The sequence below is a fragment of the Brachypodium distachyon genome, chromosome 1 (assembly GCF_000005505.3).
Source record: "Brachypodium distachyon strain Bd21 chromosome 1, Brachypodium_distachyon_v3.0, whole genome shotgun sequence".
Classification (NCBI taxonomy): Eukaryota; Viridiplantae; Streptophyta; class Magnoliopsida; order Poales; family Poaceae; genus Brachypodium; species Brachypodium distachyon.
In genome coordinates, this window is record NC_016131.3 from 66,081,373 (window position 1) to 66,101,326 (window position 19,954).

General features: G+C 44.7%; 4 protein-coding genes across 4 annotated transcripts; 1 reads left to right on the top strand and 3 right to left on the bottom strand.

Moving 5' to 3' along the window:
• Positions 1 to 587: 587 nt before the first annotated feature.
• On the bottom strand, positions 588 to 3,930 carry LOC100845226 (coronatine-insensitive protein homolog 2). Its single transcript, XM_003558234.4, has 3 exons — positions 3,240 to 3,930; positions 1,984 to 2,470; positions 588 to 1,860 (listed from the first exon to the last, which is right to left on the bottom strand). The coding sequence occupies exons 1-3, from the start codon at positions 3,728 to 3,730 to the stop codon at positions 1,075 to 1,077; spliced, it is 1,764 nt and encodes a 587-aa protein (XP_003558282.1). The 5' UTR covers positions 3,731 to 3,930; the 3' UTR covers positions 588 to 1,074.
• Positions 3,931 to 8,717: 4,787 nt separating this feature from the next.
• LOC100845528 (50S ribosomal protein L4, chloroplastic) lies at positions 8,718 to 11,806 on the bottom strand. The gene is made up of 2 exons (XM_003558235.4): positions 10,770 to 11,806; positions 8,718 to 8,944 (listed from the first exon to the last, which is right to left on the bottom strand). Exons 1-2 carry the CDS (start codon positions 11,671 to 11,673, stop codon positions 8,907 to 8,909), a joined length of 942 nt encoding a protein of 313 aa, XP_003558283.1. The 5' UTR covers positions 11,674 to 11,806; the 3' UTR covers positions 8,718 to 8,906.
• A 441-nt stretch (positions 11,807 to 12,247) lies between these two features.
• Positions 12,248 to 16,422, bottom strand: LOC100845836 (peroxisomal nicotinamide adenine dinucleotide carrier). The gene is made up of 11 exons (XM_003558236.4): positions 16,103 to 16,422; positions 15,942 to 16,019; positions 15,765 to 15,839; positions 15,544 to 15,674; positions 15,327 to 15,381; positions 15,126 to 15,221; positions 13,587 to 13,655; positions 13,406 to 13,513; positions 13,038 to 13,106; positions 12,895 to 12,949; positions 12,248 to 12,744 (listed from the first exon to the last, which is right to left on the bottom strand). The coding sequence occupies exons 1-11, from the start codon at positions 16,181 to 16,183 to the stop codon at positions 12,548 to 12,550; spliced, it is 1,014 nt and encodes a 337-aa protein (XP_003558284.1). The 5' UTR covers positions 16,184 to 16,422; the 3' UTR covers positions 12,248 to 12,547.
• Positions 16,423 to 17,558: 1,136 nt separating this feature from the next.
• On the top strand, positions 17,559 to 19,879 carry LOC100846139 (josephin-like protein). Its single transcript, XM_003558237.4, has 2 exons — positions 17,559 to 17,952; positions 18,870 to 19,879. Exons 1-2 carry the CDS (start codon positions 17,809 to 17,811, stop codon positions 19,323 to 19,325), a joined length of 600 nt encoding a protein of 199 aa, XP_003558285.1. The 5' UTR covers positions 17,559 to 17,808; the 3' UTR covers positions 19,326 to 19,879.
• Positions 19,880 to 19,954: the final 75 nt, after the last annotated feature.

A 19,954-nucleotide genomic window follows, 5' to 3' on the forward strand; every position in this document is an offset into this window, starting at 1 on the left:
CAAGGTCTGCTCCTGAACTTCTGAGAAGCTCAATTCTAGTCCTCCCATCAGTGTGAAAGAAATCAAGCTACTGGTTCAGTGGTTCTGTTGTGGCTAAGAGCCTAAGATTGAAGCAGAACTTTCTGACGGCTCAAAAAGTGATTACAATCAACACCGACTTCTCTTGATCTGTTCAGCTCTATTCAAAACGTGCAAGCCTGCAGTAGAGTTACCACTCCTATTGCACGTCGTTCAGCCGTCGTTTGCTGTTACGGCTTTCTTACTTTCATCAGCTCTCCCTCCCAACCAAACACAGACAGACGTACACCTACTGGTTCTGCTAGGCGATGCCGGAATCAACCGCGGGAAACTCCCCGTGGTTGCCTGCGAACCAGGCACACCGCACACCCAATCTTTAATCCTGGGAAGCTTCCCTGGTCCTGATATAAAACAATCTCATAGATTATCAAGCGGTTCTTCTCCCTGTCGGCAAAGCCGGAGGAGAAGCAGGAACATTGGCACGATGTCATCTGTATGCTTGTTCCCCATCCAGATACAAATTACTCCAACAAGTCCAAAAATCGTAGCAAATATCAGAAGTCCAAACATCGTAACTGGTAAAGCAGTGGCAAGTCGAAGCAAAATTCCAGGACATCGTGTGGCTGGTACAAAACGTAACAAGTCTGAATGGTACAACAACTAATCCAACACGGTAGTTCATAGAGCAACAACAATACAATGGGGGCAAAGCTAAACAGGAAAAATGCCAAGAAACATTGGAACTGGGTACATTATTACAAAAATGTGTGTCCAAGCCCAGTCAAAATGGTATAGTACACATATCCATGCTGGCCAGTTGGGCTAAGCTTACGCTGAAATGTTGTTCCTCAGATATGAAGACAGTTGAGAGCGGGTCGCTTTTCCTCAAGCTTTCAGTTCTGTAATTGGTCCCGTGCAGTGGAATCTGCACTGAAAGCATAATAGGAACGCCAGGTCTGCAGATATTTTGAACAATATAGAATCTGCACTGTACCGTGGGTTTCACAGTCTGGCATCAAACATGTATGTACACTCAAACTGGTGGACGTTTTAGATTCAAACTGATGGATAGAGGGGAATTACGGACTGAGGGCAATCTGTCCTCGCCCCGGCCAGAGAGTAGTATGCCAGAATCTGTGCCTGGCCCTCTGGGCAAGGCTCATCTTGTTTAGGTGCAATAAATTCGATGTTCCAAAAGGGTCGTACCATCGCCATGAGATCAGTGCCAGTCGAAGATGCCTTGTATCCCTGCACCCATAGATATCTGAGTGACTTGAGCTGTAACGCAGCAACGGCCAATGCACGTTCACTAAAACAGCAACTTCTTAGCTCCAATTTCTGCAAGCTTGGGCATCCTCTTGAGAATGCTAGCAGTCCATCATCAGATTCCCCAACATTCCCAAGCAACATGTAGCGGACGGTCTTACTAAATTCACCAACATAGGAAAGACCAACATCTGATAAAGCTCCAGGTCTCACATAGAATGCAAACCTCCGGAGTTTGGTGCAGCCTCTCAGCAAAGCACGAACACCGATGTCAAGGGGCAATTCAGTTATATGCAGTTCTCTATCAAGCAGGACAAGTCGGAAATCGTTAAGGTTTTTGCTGAACGAACCAATGGCCTCAAGACCAGCATTTGTAATGTCAGACACATGAACCGCCCAGTACTCCAAATCAGGGCAGCCTTCAGCTACAGCCCTCAATCCCACCTGTGTGACCCTACCATGTTCGTCCTCAAGACCTCCTTGGTCATCATCCCCCCTCTCTACTCTGAGTCTCTGCAATTTCTTGCAGGTCCGTGCAACAACTTCTAATCCTCGATCTCCTATCACATCTCTCACCTGTTCATACACACAAGGAAAAACAAATCATCAACACATCATGTTTCAAATATCATATTTACTATCCAAACTCGAAACAGTAGACATAGCAAAAACACATGTAAATGATATGCCAAAAAATACCTCCAAAACTTCTAGATTAGGGCAGCGCTGAACTATTTGGCAGTGATCCTCTGTGGTAAGGAATGTGAACTGAAGGTCTAACTTCTTGATTGCAGCACCATATGGAAATAGTATCTGCATCTCATTTGTTCCCATGTAGAGCAAACTCAAGCGGTGTAGCGAAGGAGGGAAATAGTAGTTTCCGTAATTTCTACTCTCCCCACCTTGATCCTGATCCTCAAAGGAACCACCGGCGAAGTCTTGTAGTGTTTGTGCTGTACGGAACAAATCGACCAGGTCAGACATGAAGCAGTCGCTGATCTTCAGAGTTTTCAGCCTTCGGCAATTGCGCACAAGGAGGACAAGATATGCTGGTGACACTCTGAGATCCGTCAAAAAGAAATTCAGTGTCTCAAGGACAGTATTGCTGGTAGCAAGCTCGTGAAGCCATTCATCATTTTCTTTCTCAGCAATCGAGCTTTCTTCAAGGAACAATGTTTCCAGTTTTCTGCACATGACAAGAAACATGTCTAGTTAAAAACTAGTAGCCTATGAAGGTATGCTCCTACTAAAAATCTACAGACTATTCTGATTGTATGTTTTGGTCAAAACTATCTGAACCAAGTATCAGATCTGTATATTTTCTTTGTCTTCATCTTTTCTCTTATAAAGATCTTTTTCTCTTATAAAGATCTGAGATGGTGACAGCGCCTAGTTCCCCTCTTGAGCTCCAGGAAATTATCACAACGATCATCCATTCAATGTGTGTATGCATATGTATCACGATATTTTGAACAGTTGATTCAATAGGTGCATTTCTTGACATTTTTTACATTTTGCCCAAAGTTGGGTGCTGATGGTTAAACAACTCATGCGATACAAATAAAACTTCCGTAGCAGCCTAGTATTTAGCTAGTGAACCAAACAAGTTATGCAAAGTCCTCGTCCGCTATAAAAACTAGAATTAAGGCAGTTAAACTCTACATTTCCTTATTCATATTCCAAAGCAAGAACTCTCCCCAAATTCCAAATAGTACCAAGATGGTTTACATCATGTACGTTGCATGCCCTTACCTTCATTTACTCAGGGAAATAAAATCCCACTTATCTATTTACCCTTCAAAAACATCTCATCAACAGAAAAACACCATTTCCAAAATGAAAAAAAAACATGAAATAGCAAGCTGAAACTGGGATGGACCAAAACAAGGCGAAAAACTAAGTAGTAACAAGCGACAAGTAAAATCAACAAATTAAAACGGGAGAGGATAAATTACTTGCAGCAACGGGCGAGGAGAGCAAGGGAGGGCGTGGAGAAGCCGGAGCATCGGTCGAGCTTGAGCGACACAAGCATGTGCGCCTTGGCGCGGACGAGAACGTCGAGGTCGTCGTCGGACACAATCATCCGGCGGAGGTGGAGCACCTTGAGGAAATGGAAGGAGGCCGATAGCTGCCGGATCCAGGGCGAGGCGGAGCCGCCCCAGTCCTCGGGGATGAGGTTGAACATGGAGGCCCGGGGCTTGGCCTTAAGCTTGAGGGACTCGAGGCATGGGAAGCGACCGAAGAGGCGGTCGGGCGTGGTGGAGTAGGCCATGGCCACCGTGACGTGCTTCCGGCTGAGCGCGTCGACCCGGTTCCAGTGGCGACACACGAGCGAGATGGCGTCGCGGTCCCAGGGGTCCTCCACGCACCCCATCACCAGCCCTAGCGCCACGTCCGGGATCCCGAAGCTCATCGTCCTCCCCAGCTGCCGCTGGTCGCCGCCCATAACAGGGGAGCCCGCCGGCGCCGCCTCCCGATCTGCCTCGTCTCGGTCTGCTCCGCCGCGGATTTCAACGGATTGGGGTTGGGCGCGGTGGTGGGGCGGGCGGGGTGTGGAGTAGAAGCGGATGGGGAATTTGGAATGGGGAAATTTTAGGGGTTCCGGTCGTCCGGACGACGCGAACAGGCCTTTTTCTTCGGGTGTTGTGCGGCTACGCGATGGGGGCGGAGCTGGGCCTGGCCGTCACTGTGCTGCGGCTCCGCCAATAGGGGTGGCCGACGCCCGAATCGTGCTGACACCTGGGGCCGCGGACGCAGATATTTTTCCGCCTATCTTATCTCCGTACGCCTCGGCCTTGCCTTCCTCCATCAGCTGGTCGGTTTTTGCCCGATCTAGGGCTTTTACGATTACCTCTGTCTGCGCATCACAGGAGATGGCCAAGGCGACGCCAGAAATAGAAATCTTCAAGACGGCAAATATCTATGGCATGCAACACTTGTACTGTTCTGTTATGATCCGTATCATGGTGCGAGCGAGGTGGAGATATGTACTCCATCTTTAGTCCATCTTTAGTCCATCTTTAATAATATCTTTTGCGTGGACTTTTGCTTACACATTTATAATCTCTGTGAAGGATAAGCAAAGTCTCATGGAAATAAAAGACAAACAATAAATTTAACAAACATGAGATAAGTATCCGCTTACAATTTTTTATGCCATGTTTAATTGAGATTGATTAGGGTGGCAATGCATAGTCTCTTAGATGTTGTCTTTCCACACAACAAATACACATACCAGCTCCCAATGCATCGTCCATTAGTATTGTATCTAAATTCTAAAATACTCCCTCTGTTCCTAAATACTTGTCGTGGTTTCAGTGCAAATTAGTATTTGTTATTAATAGCTTTGCGAGAGAGATTTTAATGTATTTGTGTTGGTTCTGTGAAGATACAATATCTTATAAGAGACTGTTTTCTCGTTAATTATGTGTCATGTAGACATATTGCTGACGTGGATGCTTAATATACATTCGGTGAGGTCTAAATCCGGTTGAACCCAACCCGTGGAAACTGGCCATTATCCACCTAGTTCATTTGCCTTCAATAACCGGAACTTATTGACAATGCTAGTACAAATTAATGAACATGCGGTTTAGACAGTTTTTATATCAACACCCCTCTATGTAGCGGTTCTAGGGCATGTTAAGAGTGTGTACCTTCGGAGTACTCATGCTAGGGCTAACATTTTGGTTACTACCCTGATACTAGGACCTAGAAAATCTAGACGCCTTAGGTCCAAGAAACCCATTTTCTTTGTGAAACAAAAGCTGATGTTGGTTGGCTTGGATCCCCAAACTACAGTTATTGGTTGTGCGGGTGTTTGCTAGCACCCGCGCGCTAGAAACGTGGGAACTAGCAGGATAATGGAATTGATGGGCTCAACAAGATGGGAGAAGTAGCAGGATAATGGAATTGATGGGCTAAACAAGTCAGCTGGGTATAGATTTGTTAGGACTTAGGATGTCAACTTAAACCACAAAGGTGGACCCCTCTAGGAACTCCAAACCAAGCTTGAAATAACCAGGACCATACAAGCCATATGTCTTGGAGCTTAAAACCTGCAGAAGTCAAAACAAAGACAAGATGCGGGCATGCATTGAGGAATCGTAAAACAAAAAATATCTATTTTAGGCACTTGCACCCTTAAAATGTCTTCCGCGGTAGAGGGAAATATTTTTGTTAAACGATGAGCATGGTTGCTAAAAGTGGGGTTGACTAAGCACGACGGAACACAACGACCACCAAACCTAGGCTCCTAAAAGAGAGAAGAAATGGATAATTGATATTCCAAAAGTTTGACCAAAACTAAGTCCAAAACATGTGTTTTGACTTTTGATGCACCAAAACGATATTGTGTTAAGAGAACAATATCCGTGGGAGGTGGAACCGTGGGGGCAGAACTTCACCCATTGGACTCCAAATCTTGGTGCTCAGCTTAAAATGTACTCCCTTAATCCAGGTTTACAAAACCATTTCTCAAAAATTTAAAATTCAAGATCATAAGGCTTCTCTCACATGTCTCCCTCAATGGTGTGACATGAATTCCGTGTTTACACTTCAACATTAACTCCCTCATACTAGCGTAAAAATGACTAAACGAAGGGAGTTAATGTTGACGGAAACAGGTGAGAGAACGGAGACATGTGAGAGAAGCCTTATGATATCAGAGTAAAACACTAGTGTAATTCTGTTTATACTATTGTTTTACTCTGATACCAATGTTTCATCTTGATATTATTGGTGTTTTAACATTAAATCAACATTTTCGTTGATTATAAGAATTATAAGTCAGCCATTATTTTTTCGTTGATACTAATATTATTCTGGAAAATGGTTTTAAAATCTGAGTCTGGCTGACATGACACAAGCAAGATGGTGGCCTGTTACTTGATTAACCGGTGGCAGTATTGCATGGATTGCAAGTTTAGCATGTGCATCAATTCCCTGTTGCTCCTTTCCTTGAACAAAAAATGTCGTGAAGATTTGGATGTATTTAAACATGACTTTGTGTGTGTGTGTATATATATATAGATGTTCCACACAGCATGGGAGCAAACTGTGCAGGTGAGCGACCAATTGTTGACGATCAGCAAACTGAACGGAACCTCACGTAACTCTTGTGCACGAAGTAAGTAAGGAAGGCGCACAAGTTGCGTGCACCCGTGCTGTGCAGGTGCAGTGGACAAGTTGCGGCATGTGAGGTAGTCATCGAACAGTGATCTGTTAGCGATAAAGATGTCAGGGGGTGGCCCGTGGCCGAGTGGGTGCGTACGTAGCGCTGGAATCTGGATAGGTTAAGCCTACCTCAGGGAATCCATCCTTGGCATGGGCTGGATCCGTCCATAGATTTGATGTGATGTGTACAAAAGAGGACTTGGATCGGAAACAATTGCCCTTGCTTAACTGTCGATCCTCCACCTTTTCTCTTAAATATGAGGTAACCAATGGGCGACGCTTTCTGGACCATCACGTTAATTAACCGGAACGCAACGGAACCTTCTCGACTCACACAACCAACGACGGTGGCAGAGCCATCGTCTCAATTTTAACTACGGGTTTACTGTACTAGCATAGTCTGAACGAGACAGTCGCCCGCGCTCTGTTAAGAGATCAGATCGCTAATAATGGAGTTTAGGGGCAGCAAAGGCCTGCGCGCGGCGAGCGAGAGAGAGCAAGCAAGCAGCAAGCGCAAGCGTTGTTGGCACACGCCGCACGGCACGGCAGAGGGAGGAGGAGGAGAGCGTGCTTTTCGACCGTTGGCCATGGAAAGCGGCTGCAGCCGTCAAGTTCGTTGGGATGGCGGATGCTTTCGGCGAAAGCGCAGTGCCGAAGCCCCCCACATGGGGGCGAGGCGAGCGGCGCGGGTGCTTTCTCCGTGTCCGCTCGGGTACGGGCTCCGAAAGGTCGCGCGTCCACGACCAGAAACGGGAAGTTTTGCGGAAAAGAGAGACTAGGCAGAACCGGAAGCTCGCGGCCATGCACGGTCACGCTCGCACGGCAAGCTCAGCGGAAGGACACTTGTGCGACGTACGTAGGGGGGAGAGAATAAAAGTGGGCACTAGAAGACATGGAGCAGTGCACATGCCGCTGCCGGTTGGAAAGTTGCTAGATCGATCGGTCATGTAAATGTCATCTATATGCTGCGGGAATGTGTTGGGTGCGTGTTTAAGGCTTTAGAGCCATTTTAAATTGGTGAAATGCTACGGAATTTTTCTATAGCGAAAGTGAGTACGAGAATCGTATGCGAGCAGAGAATCATGATGGAGTTAGCTTTAGCGCTGTCAGCTAAAAAAAAATCTAGTGCAAAGGCAGATCTGATGCATTCGACAAGAAAGCAAATACTTGACCTAGCTTAGCTCCGAAAACACATAAAGATCGAGCTCAAACTTTGGCCTCCAAGCAACTCTGTAGCATATTTTGGCCACAAAAACTGTAGATGGGGCAGAGGATAGCGACATGTCAAACTTTTAACGACACACGGGAGGTAGCGTAACTGCAGCTCGCCAGTCCAAGAGGAAAATCAAGCCAACTTGCCGGAAAGAGAGGATGGTCACCTCAAATTTCTATAGAAAATTAGTACTACTCCACTAATCACCAGTGGACCAACTCGGAGCCAATCAATTGCATAAACTTTCTGCACGACTAGTGTTCCACAAGAATGGATAAAAATACTGTGCTCAGGTCCCACGCCCATAATTGCTTGCTTTTCATCCATAGTGGACTAATATAGTACACTAATAAGGATGCTTTTATCCAGCAAAACCATAAAAATCATTGCAACTGATGTTGGCTCAACCTAAATATAAGTTTCTTACTCTTTTCCGCCCATGACCATAGTGGATCATTGTGTCAGTCATAATCTTACAGATAATTTGTTAGTATTGTCGCAAGCAGGGTAAATAGGGTAAGTAGGTCCCCCAAAATGCATTGTAAAACGTCAGACTTAACACCTTTTTAAGGAAATGCCCAACTTTGGCCATAACACTTATGTGAGATTAGGAAATGACAGCTTAACAATTTAACAGAAGACCAAAGTTTAGCATAAGTGTGCATATTCTTTATTAGAGGTGCACTAGGATGCTTATGTGGATCTGCAAGTAGATCTGATCAAAATGATCTGTTGTTTATGGCTGGTCCGGGGATTTCTAGATCATAGTTAACTCAATATATGATTTTCATACTCCATGGCCAAGTTGAGCTAGGCCCAGCCCGTCATGCTATTGGCCAAGGTTTTGTTCGAACAATAAGATGCAGCCAGTCAGGCTTGTAGAATCAGGCCCAAGCAGCCATGCACACTCAACAGAAGATTGGTCATAACATTGCATATCTAGCAAATTTCAGGAATAAGAAATATGAAATCCTGTCAATCATCAGCATGTTTGAAAAAAAGGGGTAACCAGCTGGTTAACATCAATTCTTGTAAACAGGTAGAATTGCAAATAAACATGCAGTGATTATAACTTGACCATGTATCAGAAAATATATGTGAAGTTTGAGAATCTAATATATTCCATCAGTGAGAAACATACATAATCAACTTACAACAAAACAAAAACAAAAAGGCTTCTTCAGTGGAAGAGGCAATTCCCAAACCAACAAACTAAAAACAACATTGTAATTACCTAGGAATTGCTGTCTGTCTCCGCTTCTTCAGTTTCATCTGGAAAAATTACGCAAAAAAGGTCCTGAGAAATTTTTAGATAATAGAAAGCTATAGCATAGCAGCAACTACAGAGTAAAAAACTTGTAGAAACATTGTACTCCCCCGTCCCAAAATAAGTGACGTGGATTTGTATAAAGAGTCTATACAAATCCACGTCACTTATTTTGGGACGGAGGGAGTACTAAAGATAAATAATTACTTATGTACTACTACAGCTTGGCTTTTTTATGCGAAGGGAAGGGCTTGACAGAAGACGCTTAGCTCTTATTTTACTGCACCCAGCATACTCACTACTAGCCGCCTCCTCAAAGTGATTCACTACTATCTGCCTCATCATTTAGAAGAGATAGAAGATACAATCTTTTTTGCAGGCAACCACTTGCAGGACAAAATGGTGCTTGGTAATCATAACCGTGCTATTGTGCGGGAAGACCAAAAGTCTAATTGATGCCGCCTGCTGGCCTACTCTTATCACCTCAAGCAAGGGTTTTTTCAACTCAGACATCCACCAGTTGGAAAGTTGGTGGTTCCGAGTTCTGACAAAGTATATTTGAAGTGAATAATAAGAGCACCTATAGCTAACGAAGTTTCAGGTGAACAGGTGTTAAGTGGTAGGCAGGTGGCGCACCAGATTGTGCTACTAGCCTACTGCACGGAATGCATCAGGATTCTTTGTGTTCCACTTCTATGGAATTCATATATACATGTGTCTTAATTCATTTTTATTTCTCGGTTTAATCATAACTTTGGCTTAAAAGATTAAATTCCACCATGTGAGCTCGTTTTGTATTAATATTATTGAGCTGCTCCCTAGTGTTGGAAAAGGAAGAAATGACGCCCCAAGGATGCAGACAGGATTAAGAGGGTACACACTAACACAGACAACGAAAGTGCAGAATTTGCATATTGTCATACAAAATACATGCCATGATGCCAGGCCTAGAAAGAGCTAGCAGCGGCGTAGAAGGATCTCGAAGCATGGTTCAAAAATAAATCCTTGATTATATCCTTCTTCAAAAATAAACAGAACCTCACTGTACACTTGTCGTAGTGCAGATTAAGAAGAGATCCAAGCATATTAGACATTTAGACCTCCTTAAAATGGAAGAACAAATTTTATAACCGTCCACAACATAATAGGCACCAAGCCTTTGTGCACCTTAAGAAATAAAATAATGTTAATATTTCTGTCTTGCAGCCATGATATTTCCATACTTATGCCATGACCTTTAAAATCAAAGGTGCATGGACTGGGAACATATAGAACTTTATTTTATATTATTAGTAAGTCTAGCTGCAAGCTGAGGGGGCAATGTGAATGGATAACGCATAATCTGACATTTCAGTGTACAATTATACTCCCTCCGTCCAACAAAAGATGTCTCAAGTTTGTTAAAATTTGGATTTATCTAGACATGACTTAGTGTATAGATGCATTCAAATTTAGTGAAAGTTGAGACATCTTTTGTTGGACGGAGGGAGTATATACTTTCAAATTCCATTCGCCTGTTCGGCCATAACCATTCGCAATATACTGCACTAACTGTTTATAGTAGAAGAGGCAATTCAATTCACCTCACTAGATAATGTCAAGAGTCAAGACCTTAACCATGGTAATCTAGAGTATCATTAGAACTAACAACCTATTTATCCCTGCTTGTTGTTCGCCTCACTGCCTGTTTAAATATGTACTTGTAAGTGCAACTAAAGGATTTCAGTTTCAGCATAGAAACTACTAGCTTAGTCAGGAACCCATCACAGTAATAACCAAACATCACGTTGCAATCATAACTGCAAAATGTTCGTGCATAGCTATATGTACCTTGGGCAGCCTCCTCTTGCTCCTCCGCCACTTCCTCTTCACCATCATCCTCAGCATCAGTGTCGTCTTCGTATTCATCAAAAACGGTGGTACCGTACCTGGTGTTGAGGTAGTCGATGGCGGCCGGGGTGAAGAAGTGCTTGCGGGCGTCGAGGATGTCATATAGGTTGAGCGTCCTGGGGGTTAGCATCTTGAGGGTGCCGATGTTCCTGCCGCTAAGCCGCACATTATCATCAAGCTCCGTGGAGAAGAACATGGCCTTCTCCTTGGGGTCCAGCCCCCACCGCTGCAGCGCGGCCACGAAGTCCCTGGTCCTGGGTCCCGTGGCAAACTCCTCGTCAAACTCCTGGACGACAAAGGAGTCGTTGGCCACGGCGGCGCTGGCCAGCGCGGTGGAGATGGCGAGGCGCTTCTCCTTGCGGTTGATCTTGATGGACCAGTCCCGGGGCTTGGGGCCGAAGATGACCCCACCGCCGGGGCGGAGCGGTGTGCGCGTGGACCCGCGCCGCGCCTTTCCGGTCTTCTTCTGGCCGTAGGGCTTCCTCCCACCACCTCTGACCTCTCCGCGGGTGAGGGTGGAGGCCGTGCCCCGTCGCGCGTTCTGGCGGTCGGTGATGAGGGCGCGGTGCACGACGGCGCGCGCGGTGGAGGGCGGTGCGGACTTAAGGTCCAGGGCGACCTCCCCGACCTTCTCCCCGGTGAAGGAGATGACTGGGAGGGTGGTGGCCTCAGCGCGCAGCGCGCGGAGGATGGACGCGGCCGGCTTCCCCCTGCCGGTGGCGATGGAGGCGTGTGGGGAGGAGGAAGAGGAGGGGAGGAAGGAGACCGAGGAAGAGGAGAGGAAGGAGGAAGAAGAGGCGGAGAGTGAGAGGAGGAGTGGCGAGGCCACGGAGGAGACCGGCATTGTGGCGGCGCTACGGCGCTCGGTGCGCTGCGCTGGAGACGGACGGGGGAGGAGGAGACGGGCTGCCGCTGCAGCTGCCGGTTCTATCTCTTTATCCACACCCGTTCGGCCACACGGACGACGGCACAAGAGCGCAAACAGTATGCGTCGGGCAACTGTTTCGTCTACTTGGTGTCTTGGTCGCGCCATACACTTTGGTAATTCCTGCCGCGATGACATTTTTCTCCTTTACACACGTAGGCTTCGATCTTTTTTCGTCAAAAAAAGTTACACAGCTCCCATGGTTCATACATAGTGGTTAGACAGGTTCCAAGAGCAGGTCGAGGTAAAATCGAACCCGACATAAGTTCTCATTTCCCCTCTAGATTTCAACATTCGTAACGTAGTAGTACCTCCGTTCCTAAATACTTGTCATGTTTTAGTGCAAATTTGTCACGATCATGGATTAACCCTATACCATTTGGTATTTTGACAAAGTTGTGGTGTGGATAGGCCAAGGCAAATAAGTCAAAATCCCTGTTATTTTCAGATATATACGAAATACCCTTTCATAAACAAACCCAAGAAAACCGAGTAGATACATACGAAACTCCCTCTCATTACCAACTTATTTTCCGACTTTTCAACATCTGGGAATATGTTTTACACGAGTGACTTAAACATCCTATTCAATATATGTAATTGACTATATAATCTTCCGGTTTCCGACAAGAACAATAGTGGTCACCGTAAACCTAGAGTTCAAACCTCCCCCTTCTTTTTTGAGGACCTACATTTTGATAACGTCTCTCCTAACAAATGGCTCTATTTGCTGACTCTGTTCGTGATTTATGATACAATCAGTCAGTAACACTTGCAAAGACCTAGATCATCTTTACTGCTTTGAAGGCAACTTTTTAACCAGACTGGTGTTACCGGTTACCAATAAGCGAGCACCCTTCACCAGCTCCTCCTTAATCATAAAAAGCAAAGCAGAAGCAAAAACACTTTGCACAATTTTTGTGCCCATTCCTTTGTAAAGCCCTGATAGACCCTCATAATGCATCATTTTTGTGAGTGCATCAAATGTGCCTGAAAGCAAGACAAGGTGCAATGAAATATTTGATAGCAAAGTCAATACTCGCATAGTAACCAGGGAAATAAATACTTGTTAGCAGAAACAGGACCTGAAGTGACAGTACTAATTCAAAATTAAAGCATGAATGACGCCCAACAATGTACCTTTGTAGCGATGCCTCTTATCATCGGTAATCATTTGCTTTGCCTGAAGTCTTGCCTGCAGCATAAGCATGGCTTAATTTGATATACGTGCACAAATATGCAGCAGAGCAGCTACAAGTATATCTGGTGCACCGAATAATCACCTTCACAACTAGAAGAGGATATGTAACAAGAGTTGCGCCCAGTTTTGCAACAGCTCCAAGAAGAAAAATCTGAGGATGTATTTTACAAAGGCGGTTAGGGGCTAGGAATTCCATAACATAATTACTGAACAAAGAGATACTAGTATTAGAGGGGCACATCATAATGCCCAAGTGCTTTCAACAAATCACGTATTTGGAGTAGTAATTTTCTAGACAGAATATGTGACGTAGATGAACAAGTTCTAAAGTAACCATTAGTGATATGCTCAGGGCATTCAGGCCCCAGCACAGGAAACTTGGCACCTCATGATGCATTAAACCTCCTAAAAAATTAGTAGAGATAATTCACCAGAAAAGCTAAAGCTTACTTCAATAGCAGTCAGTCCATCAGCCCCCTTCAAATTAGAGGCACGTCTCTTCTTCAGCTTCTTCAAAAGAGACTCGTACAACATGAACTGGATTGCGGGATTGCTGACCTAGTAACAAGTGAAACGTGGAACGACCCTTGTAAGACCATTAGAAAAAGAAAATGTGAAATCAGAGACTTACCATAATAAGAGCTGGAACAACCCCTTTCCAGAAGCCCAACACTCCAGCTTCTTTGTAAAGATCCTGAATCTGCAGCTAGGCCAAGTCAATCAACCATACCCCAAACTAATTCAGAATTTAGAAGTTCAGAGTGGCTTTGTATTTAAGATCAAGTGTGCTAGCTAGCAAACAAATAAAACAAAATTACTATTTCCCGTCATAAAGAAACATATTCATCTCATTCCACTAGTACATTATTTATCTTGGTCCTCTCATGTTGACCACAAGATGACTCTCCATGTCCTTCCACTCTGTTGAATGAAAATTCAGACCTTTGCTCAAAGTTATTGTTTTATTGGTTGTCATGTTTACTGTCTGATGTCAGCCTATATTATGCTGCGGCCAATATTTTAAATTAAAAAGAAAGGAAAAACATACATAGAACAATCCAGGTCAGCAAGGTATGCATTTGACTAGCTTGACAAAGAGGCAGTGTAGAATGAAAAATAGGTAGATTTTTGCCCTAACTTCTTTACATTTACATATACAATTATAAAGATTCGACTTGGTGGTTGTCTGTTCACCTTACCGAGACTATCCCTAGCTTGTTAGACAATCACTTGATTGACACCCTTTCAATGTGGTACTTATATGTATCAGCGACACTTATCATGGATCGGAGGGAGTAAATGTTTTCTCAATTAAATATTATATTTTGAGAGAATTCTTATTTAGTATAAAATTGGAAAATATGAGCACATAAATATTTAAAACAACCCATATATGTAATATATATCTTTCATTTTGTAGCAACGCATGTGCATTTAGCTTTAGTTAAAATAGGTAGATGTTTGCCCTAACTTTAGTTAAAACATAAGTTGTGTTAGTTACATTTCAATCATTTTTCGGCATTTACAAGATGAAAGAGTCAGCTCAGAGCATGTGTTTTTCCAGGATACAAACCATCTGCATTTCTGTTGTATGATATACTTGCAGGAAGTACAGCATCAAAACAGTGTTGTGTGAAGAATATATCATTTATCATTTTAGTGCTTAGTAATATTGAGCTAGTGAATCGTGACAACCCTTGGAACCAAGAACCTGATACTTAACTAAACTTAAAGCAATGCTGATTCTAAGCAACTAGGTGCCTTCAAATAAAGGCAAAAAACAAGGGAGGATTTTATCAGACTTTTAAATATCAGTTATTATCACGATATATGTGTTCCATTCCTAGATGGTAACCTTATAGGCTTCTAGCTGATGCTGAAGGTTGTAGCTTAGATAGAAACGACAAATGCATAGTGATGAATTCCAACAAAAGTAACATTGCTGTACATGAAGTATCTTTTGCAAACTAAAACATGCATATCCATGTAAAACCTCAGATAGATATTCAAGATGCAAAATAATTACGAAGCTTCTATTGAATCTATCTAAATATGAGCCAGTCGCCCTTACAATCCCACAAACTACTAAACAGAACGCAGCATTCGGCAAAATGTAATCACACGAATAGTATATGTTATCCCTACAGGGAGAATGATCTGAGATACATACAATGTTGATAGTTTTATGAGGGATGTTTTCAACTGGGGCAGTTTGTATGGCCTTGTCAAGAGCAGGGCTTTGCTGTTTGTTAGTCTTTCTGTGAGTCTGCAGACAAGAAATAGATTAGGCTTCACGATGTTTTACCAAATGATTTCCCTAACAGCAGTTGATTGGAAAACACTGCCCCTCAAGAAACTTGCATTTGCTTACTTGCATTCGTGTAACAACAACCCAAATTGGGTTTGTGAGAAGTACATTAACGCATCTGCAAAAGGCCAAGGTGCAAACTGGATATCAGCAGCTCAAAATTCTCGTGATCATAAGCAGTAACCATTTAGGACGCAGATGGGCTTGCAGCAATTATGTCCAGGAAAAGACAATGGAATGCAAGAGGTCGACAATAGATGCACAAGCAATTCGGAATTACCCAGAAAGTGCAGCGACAGTGAGCGATTGAAGCATCCCGACGGATCCATCTCCAAACCCTCCAATTGATCGCCGAAGGGCCGCGGCCTCCGCCCTGCTCCGGAATATTTGGTAGAAGTAGTAGTAGACACCCTAATAGCACAAACAATTCAATCCAGAAACGTGTAAAGCATCTCAAAACGAAGTCAGGAAGTCAGCGAATCGACCAACCAGAGAACCAACCTGGGAGGCCGCGGTGCCGACGAGCGAGGGCGGCAGGCCGCTGTACAGGCGCTCCCACCCCTCGTTCCTCACGACCTACTACAGCAGAATCGGGGATCACGGTAGCATTAGACTCGTATCAGGGCGAGATTACTCGTCAGTTGGGATGAAATAGGAGAAGGGGTTTGGGGGGAGGACCAGGCACATCTGGCGGACGGCGCCGTCCTTGAACGCCGGCTTGGAGGGGTCGCGCTCCGTCTGCTGCCGCGCGTTCACCTGCCGCAGAGACCCTCCGCTCAGGAACCAGAAGCAGGCAGCAAAGCAAGCAAGCAATCGAAGCACGGGGAGGCGGGACGTACGGTCTGGAGGGGGTAGGTGAGGAGCTGGGCGACGATCCCGCCGCCGGCGCCGGCGAGGCCGTTGATCAGCGCGTCCGACATCTCTGCGCCTGCTTCCCTTCGCTCCGCTTCGCCAGCCCGTGAATCGCCGCGGCTGTACGTTAGGTTACCCGAAAATTTTGGACTCCGGCGGCCTTCGCTGGCCTCCTTGGATCGTAGTGGGAGGGAGACGGGGGAGGCGTGGTCTCCTTCGGTCCCGTGCTCTTCTCTGTTTCCCCCACCTTGAAGTACTCTTCAGACTTCTTCCTACCGTAGCACTAGTACTGCTGCCGCTCGTGGCTCTCGTCAACCTTTTTATTAACGCGGTTCGTAAAATACTCCGTGTTAGGACAAGTTTAAACGAAGTTATACTCAACTTTCTAAACAAGTCAAATCGAATTGATTAGTGAGATTCCCCAACCACTATGAGATCACCCACCCGTCTTCAGCTGTGAAAACTTTTGGGGAATTGCTAGGTTTCGTTTCTGTTTTTTCTTATCCAGGTATTTTTTCTGTTTCACTTTTCCTTTCAAATTTAGGTTTCGTTCCAGTTGAGTTGATGGAGAGCGGCGAGAGGAGTTTGTACTCCCCAGCTTGCCGGATATCTCACACCTTGGCTTCTTGTGAGAAAGCGCAGACAGTATATTCCTCAGGAGAAGACCATACAGCGATGTTTTAGTTGTTTATCACCGGAAGTCCAGAACGGCCCAACGCATCCTCGGATGCTTCATCGTGCAGAAGTTCAGGTCTGGATGCCGCCATGCCTGAATATGCATACTCCTTTGACTTTTTGCTGTAGTCATCCTGGATCTATATCCTCCCTCTCTTCTATCCTCCCTCTCTTCTTGCTTGGCTGATGTATTCAACACTTGAGACTTCACAAATGGTAAATATACCATGTTACTGTTACAAAATTAATGATAAGATGTTTATCGATGCACTAATGTGCCAACAAACAATCAGTCATTACATCTACCGGTGATTTTAACAAGTTTTTTTTTGCGGGTAGGTGATTTTAACAAGTTACCTGACGGCATTTCGAACGCGTGAAATCTTGCGGAGGGTTGTCAATGACCTTTCCGATGTAAGTAAGTGATTTTTACACTAATTGTATAATCTGGGGCAAGAGATTTGACCTCCTGATTTATTAGTTTTTTGGATATGTCTTTGTTCTTCTTAGCTTCCTGTGAAATTGTACTCCTGCATAGAGTTTTATGGTTTTCTAGGAATTTTAGAAAGTCGTGAAATCTTTACATGATGATATGTTTCTTCTATTCTTAGGTTTGGAAATCCTGAGCTGCAAAGAAGTCCCTGGATTTCTCGTATGCTTTGTTTTCTGAAAGAAAGGAAAAAAAGGTAAATAAACAGATGGGACGGTGACGCCGTATAGCTAGCCGGCTTTTCCCGTCTCCTTCGCTCCTCGCAAACTTCTGTACTCTTCTGTTTTTGTAGGGGACGGTGTGCCGGCGTCACGATCTGGCGAAACCCCTGCCTTTTCTGTTTTGTACCTAGTGTTGCGTCGACGAGGTTCCTACTCGGCTCCCATCGAGGCGGCGGCGGTACAAATTCCGTGTTAGTTTGGCGCGGCGGAGAGGACGGGGAACGAATCCGCTGCGGCCCTGCCGCTCCCTTCTCTAATCTGCGGCTAAAAAAAAACCAACCCCGCCTGCCACTTCAATCGCAGCGGCATGGAGCCGGGAGCCAAATCAGAAGCAAACCAAAACGAGGAAGGATCAGGTGCGGTGGGAAGCAGCGGCGGCAGCAGCAAGGTTTACCACGAGAGGCAAAGGATGCAGTTCTGCCTCCTCCACGCCCTCAACAACCTTATGCAGGTGACCCTCCGGCCTCCCGTTACTGCCATCTTCTCGTGCTCTTGCCTATCAGGCCTGCTTGCCTATTCATGATTAGAGTAGCTTCGCTTGAGAACTTTGCGCGGTCTTAAGATTTCCAGTAGAGCACGTAAATTAAGTTCCGATTGTCCACCTAATTATTCACATTGGCACCCGACTTCACTCTTCCAAACAGCCCCGAGCAGTCGAATTATTCGGCAGGAATTGTTATAGTAGTTGAGCGTTGTGTTCTAGCTGTCCTCCCTTCGTACTGTCGATGACTCGATGGTGGACATGTTTTTCATACAAAATTGATTCCACCTTCCTATCACTGCTTGTGTTGTGGTGAAAAATCAGGGCATACTGAACAGACAGAAAATATGCTCCTTGTCATCTGAAAGCGCCAGCGACCTAATTATCGGTCCATTCAGTGAGCACTGTTCGCAATTGTTTTGACACTTCAATGTGTAGCTCTCATCCGCTTCTGTTCCACCAAATGTATTGAAGGCTAGCTAGGTGCGCACATGAATCATGAATTCCTAGCTGATAACCAATAGACAAATCTTTCGGTCTTGTTCGTTTACTTAGATGCTGTTTTAAGTTGCCTCTGAGGTGAATTTGGGAATTCCTAGCTGATAACCAATAGACAAACTTTCGGTCTTGTTCGTTTACTTAGATGCTGTTTTAAATTGCCTCTGAGGTGAATTTGGAACAAATAGTAGTTGCAACATGCAAGAGCACAGGCAGATAACAAATACTCCCTCCGTTCCATAATTCTTGTCGTGGTCAAATTTGAACTAAAACCACAACAAGAATTATGGAACGGAGGGAGTATTATCCATTCCTTTGCTCCCACACCACCTGGTTTTATCTGGACTCACCATGCTTTAACTGTATAAATTGTGTTCTGTGTGGTTCAGGAAAAGGAATCTTTCACCCGAGCTGAGTTGGATGGTATTTCTGAAAATCTTGTTCTTACTGATCCGAACAAGGACAAATGGACTCCTCTATCATTGATTTTTAAGCCACACCACAATGCATTAACTGGGAACTACGACGTAAATGTACTTATCACAGCGTTAGAAACTAGAAAGACAAATGTAGTCTGGCATGATCGTCGAAAGGGGGCATCTTCAATAGATTTGGATGCAGGAGCACTGGTTGGTCTGATGATCAATGTGCCTGTCAAGAGGTTGAGGGGGCTCTGGACCGGCAGGCATTGGGTGGCAATTCGGAGCATTGATGGTATCTGGTTTAACTTGGACAGTGATTTTTCTTCACCCAAGCAGTTTCAGGGCAAAGAACAACTAATTGAGTTTCTGGACAGCATTCTCAGTCAAGGTGGAGAACTCATGATCGTGCTGCGAGACGAATAATTGTACTGCTTCAACAGTGAAAGCACCTCCTCCGCGATTTGTTGTCTTGTGTTCCCCATACTTCTGAATTGGCAATCATGATGGGATCACATGCATCTGCAACAGCAACTTCTCCGAAGACTTGCAACCTTATTGGTAAGAATCACGGGCAGGGCCTATAGGGGTGAAGATACATGGAATGTTCAATTTGCCAAACTATACATCAGTGTCCTTCTGCTGTTGGCACAGTGCATCGCACTCCTGTTTGATTGATTGTTGTTGCGTATATCAAATGTTGGACAGTTATCTGCAGATATAGCGCATGCTTGGCAATGGGCTTGTAAGCTTTGCGGTGAGCAACTGAGCATACGTGAAACTGTTTTCTCTGTGCTGGGAGAATTGTTATCCTGTACGCAGAATTTCCTGTTTGTTATCCTGTACGCAGAGATTTTTTTTTCTTTCGAACCGGAGTCATTAATTAAGCAGAAGAGAGGGCCCAGTTAATTCTCAGAAAACCGGGCAAAAACCTTTGTGTGTTGTTTTTTTTAGGCGTTGGTGTGATGTGTTGGGGCTTCTGTTGTGGTGCGATTTTGCATATGCTGATATCCATGTATGCTTATCTTGCCGCGTGCTGAGTGCTGTTGAAACCT

What these genes read in the sequence shown, in the direction of transcription:
- LOC100846139 (XM_003558237.4), top strand. Translation starts at nt 17,809, where the DNA reads ATGGAGCCGGGAGCCAAATCAGAAGCAAACCAAAACGAGGAAGGATCA. An exon ending in CCCTCAACAACCTTATGCAG is followed by an intron (nt 17,953 to 18,869) that starts GTGACCCTCCGG and finishes TGTGTGGTTCAG; the next exon opens with GAAAAGGAATCTTTCACCCG.
- LOC100845226 (XM_003558234.4), bottom strand. Translation starts at nt 3,730, where the DNA reads ATGGGCGGCGACCAGCGGCAGCTGGGGAGGACGATGAGCTTCGGGATC. An exon ending in CTCCTCGCCCGTTGCTGCAA is followed by an intron (nt 2,471 to 3,239) that starts GTAATTTATCCT and finishes TGTCATGTGCAG; the next exon opens with AAAACTGGAAACATTGTTCC. An exon ending in CTAATCTAGAAGTTTTGGAG is followed by an intron (nt 1,861 to 1,983) that starts GTATTTTTTGGC and finishes GTGTATGAACAG; the next exon opens with GTGAGAGATGTGATAGGAGA.
- LOC100845528 (XM_003558235.4), bottom strand. Translation starts at nt 11,673, where the DNA reads ATGCCGGTCTCCTCCGTGGCCTCGCCACTCCTCCTCTCACTCTCCGCC. An exon ending in GCAAGAGGAGGCTGCCCAAG is followed by an intron (nt 8,945 to 10,769) that starts GTACATATAGCT and finishes TAATTTTTCCAG; the next exon opens with ATGAAACTGAAGAAGCGGAG.
- LOC100845836 (XM_003558236.4), bottom strand. Translation starts at nt 16,183, where the DNA reads ATGTCGGACGCGCTGATCAACGGCCTCGCCGGCGCCGGCGGCGGGATC. An exon ending in ACTGTCGCTGCACTTTCTGG is followed by an intron (nt 15,382 to 15,543) that starts GTAATTCCGAAT and finishes GGCCTTTTGCAG; the next exon opens with ATGCGTTAATGTACTTCTCA. An exon ending in TAAGAGGCATCGCTACAAAG is followed by an intron (nt 12,745 to 12,894) that starts GTACATTGTTGG and finishes TCTTGCTTTCAG; the next exon opens with GCACATTTGATGCACTCACA.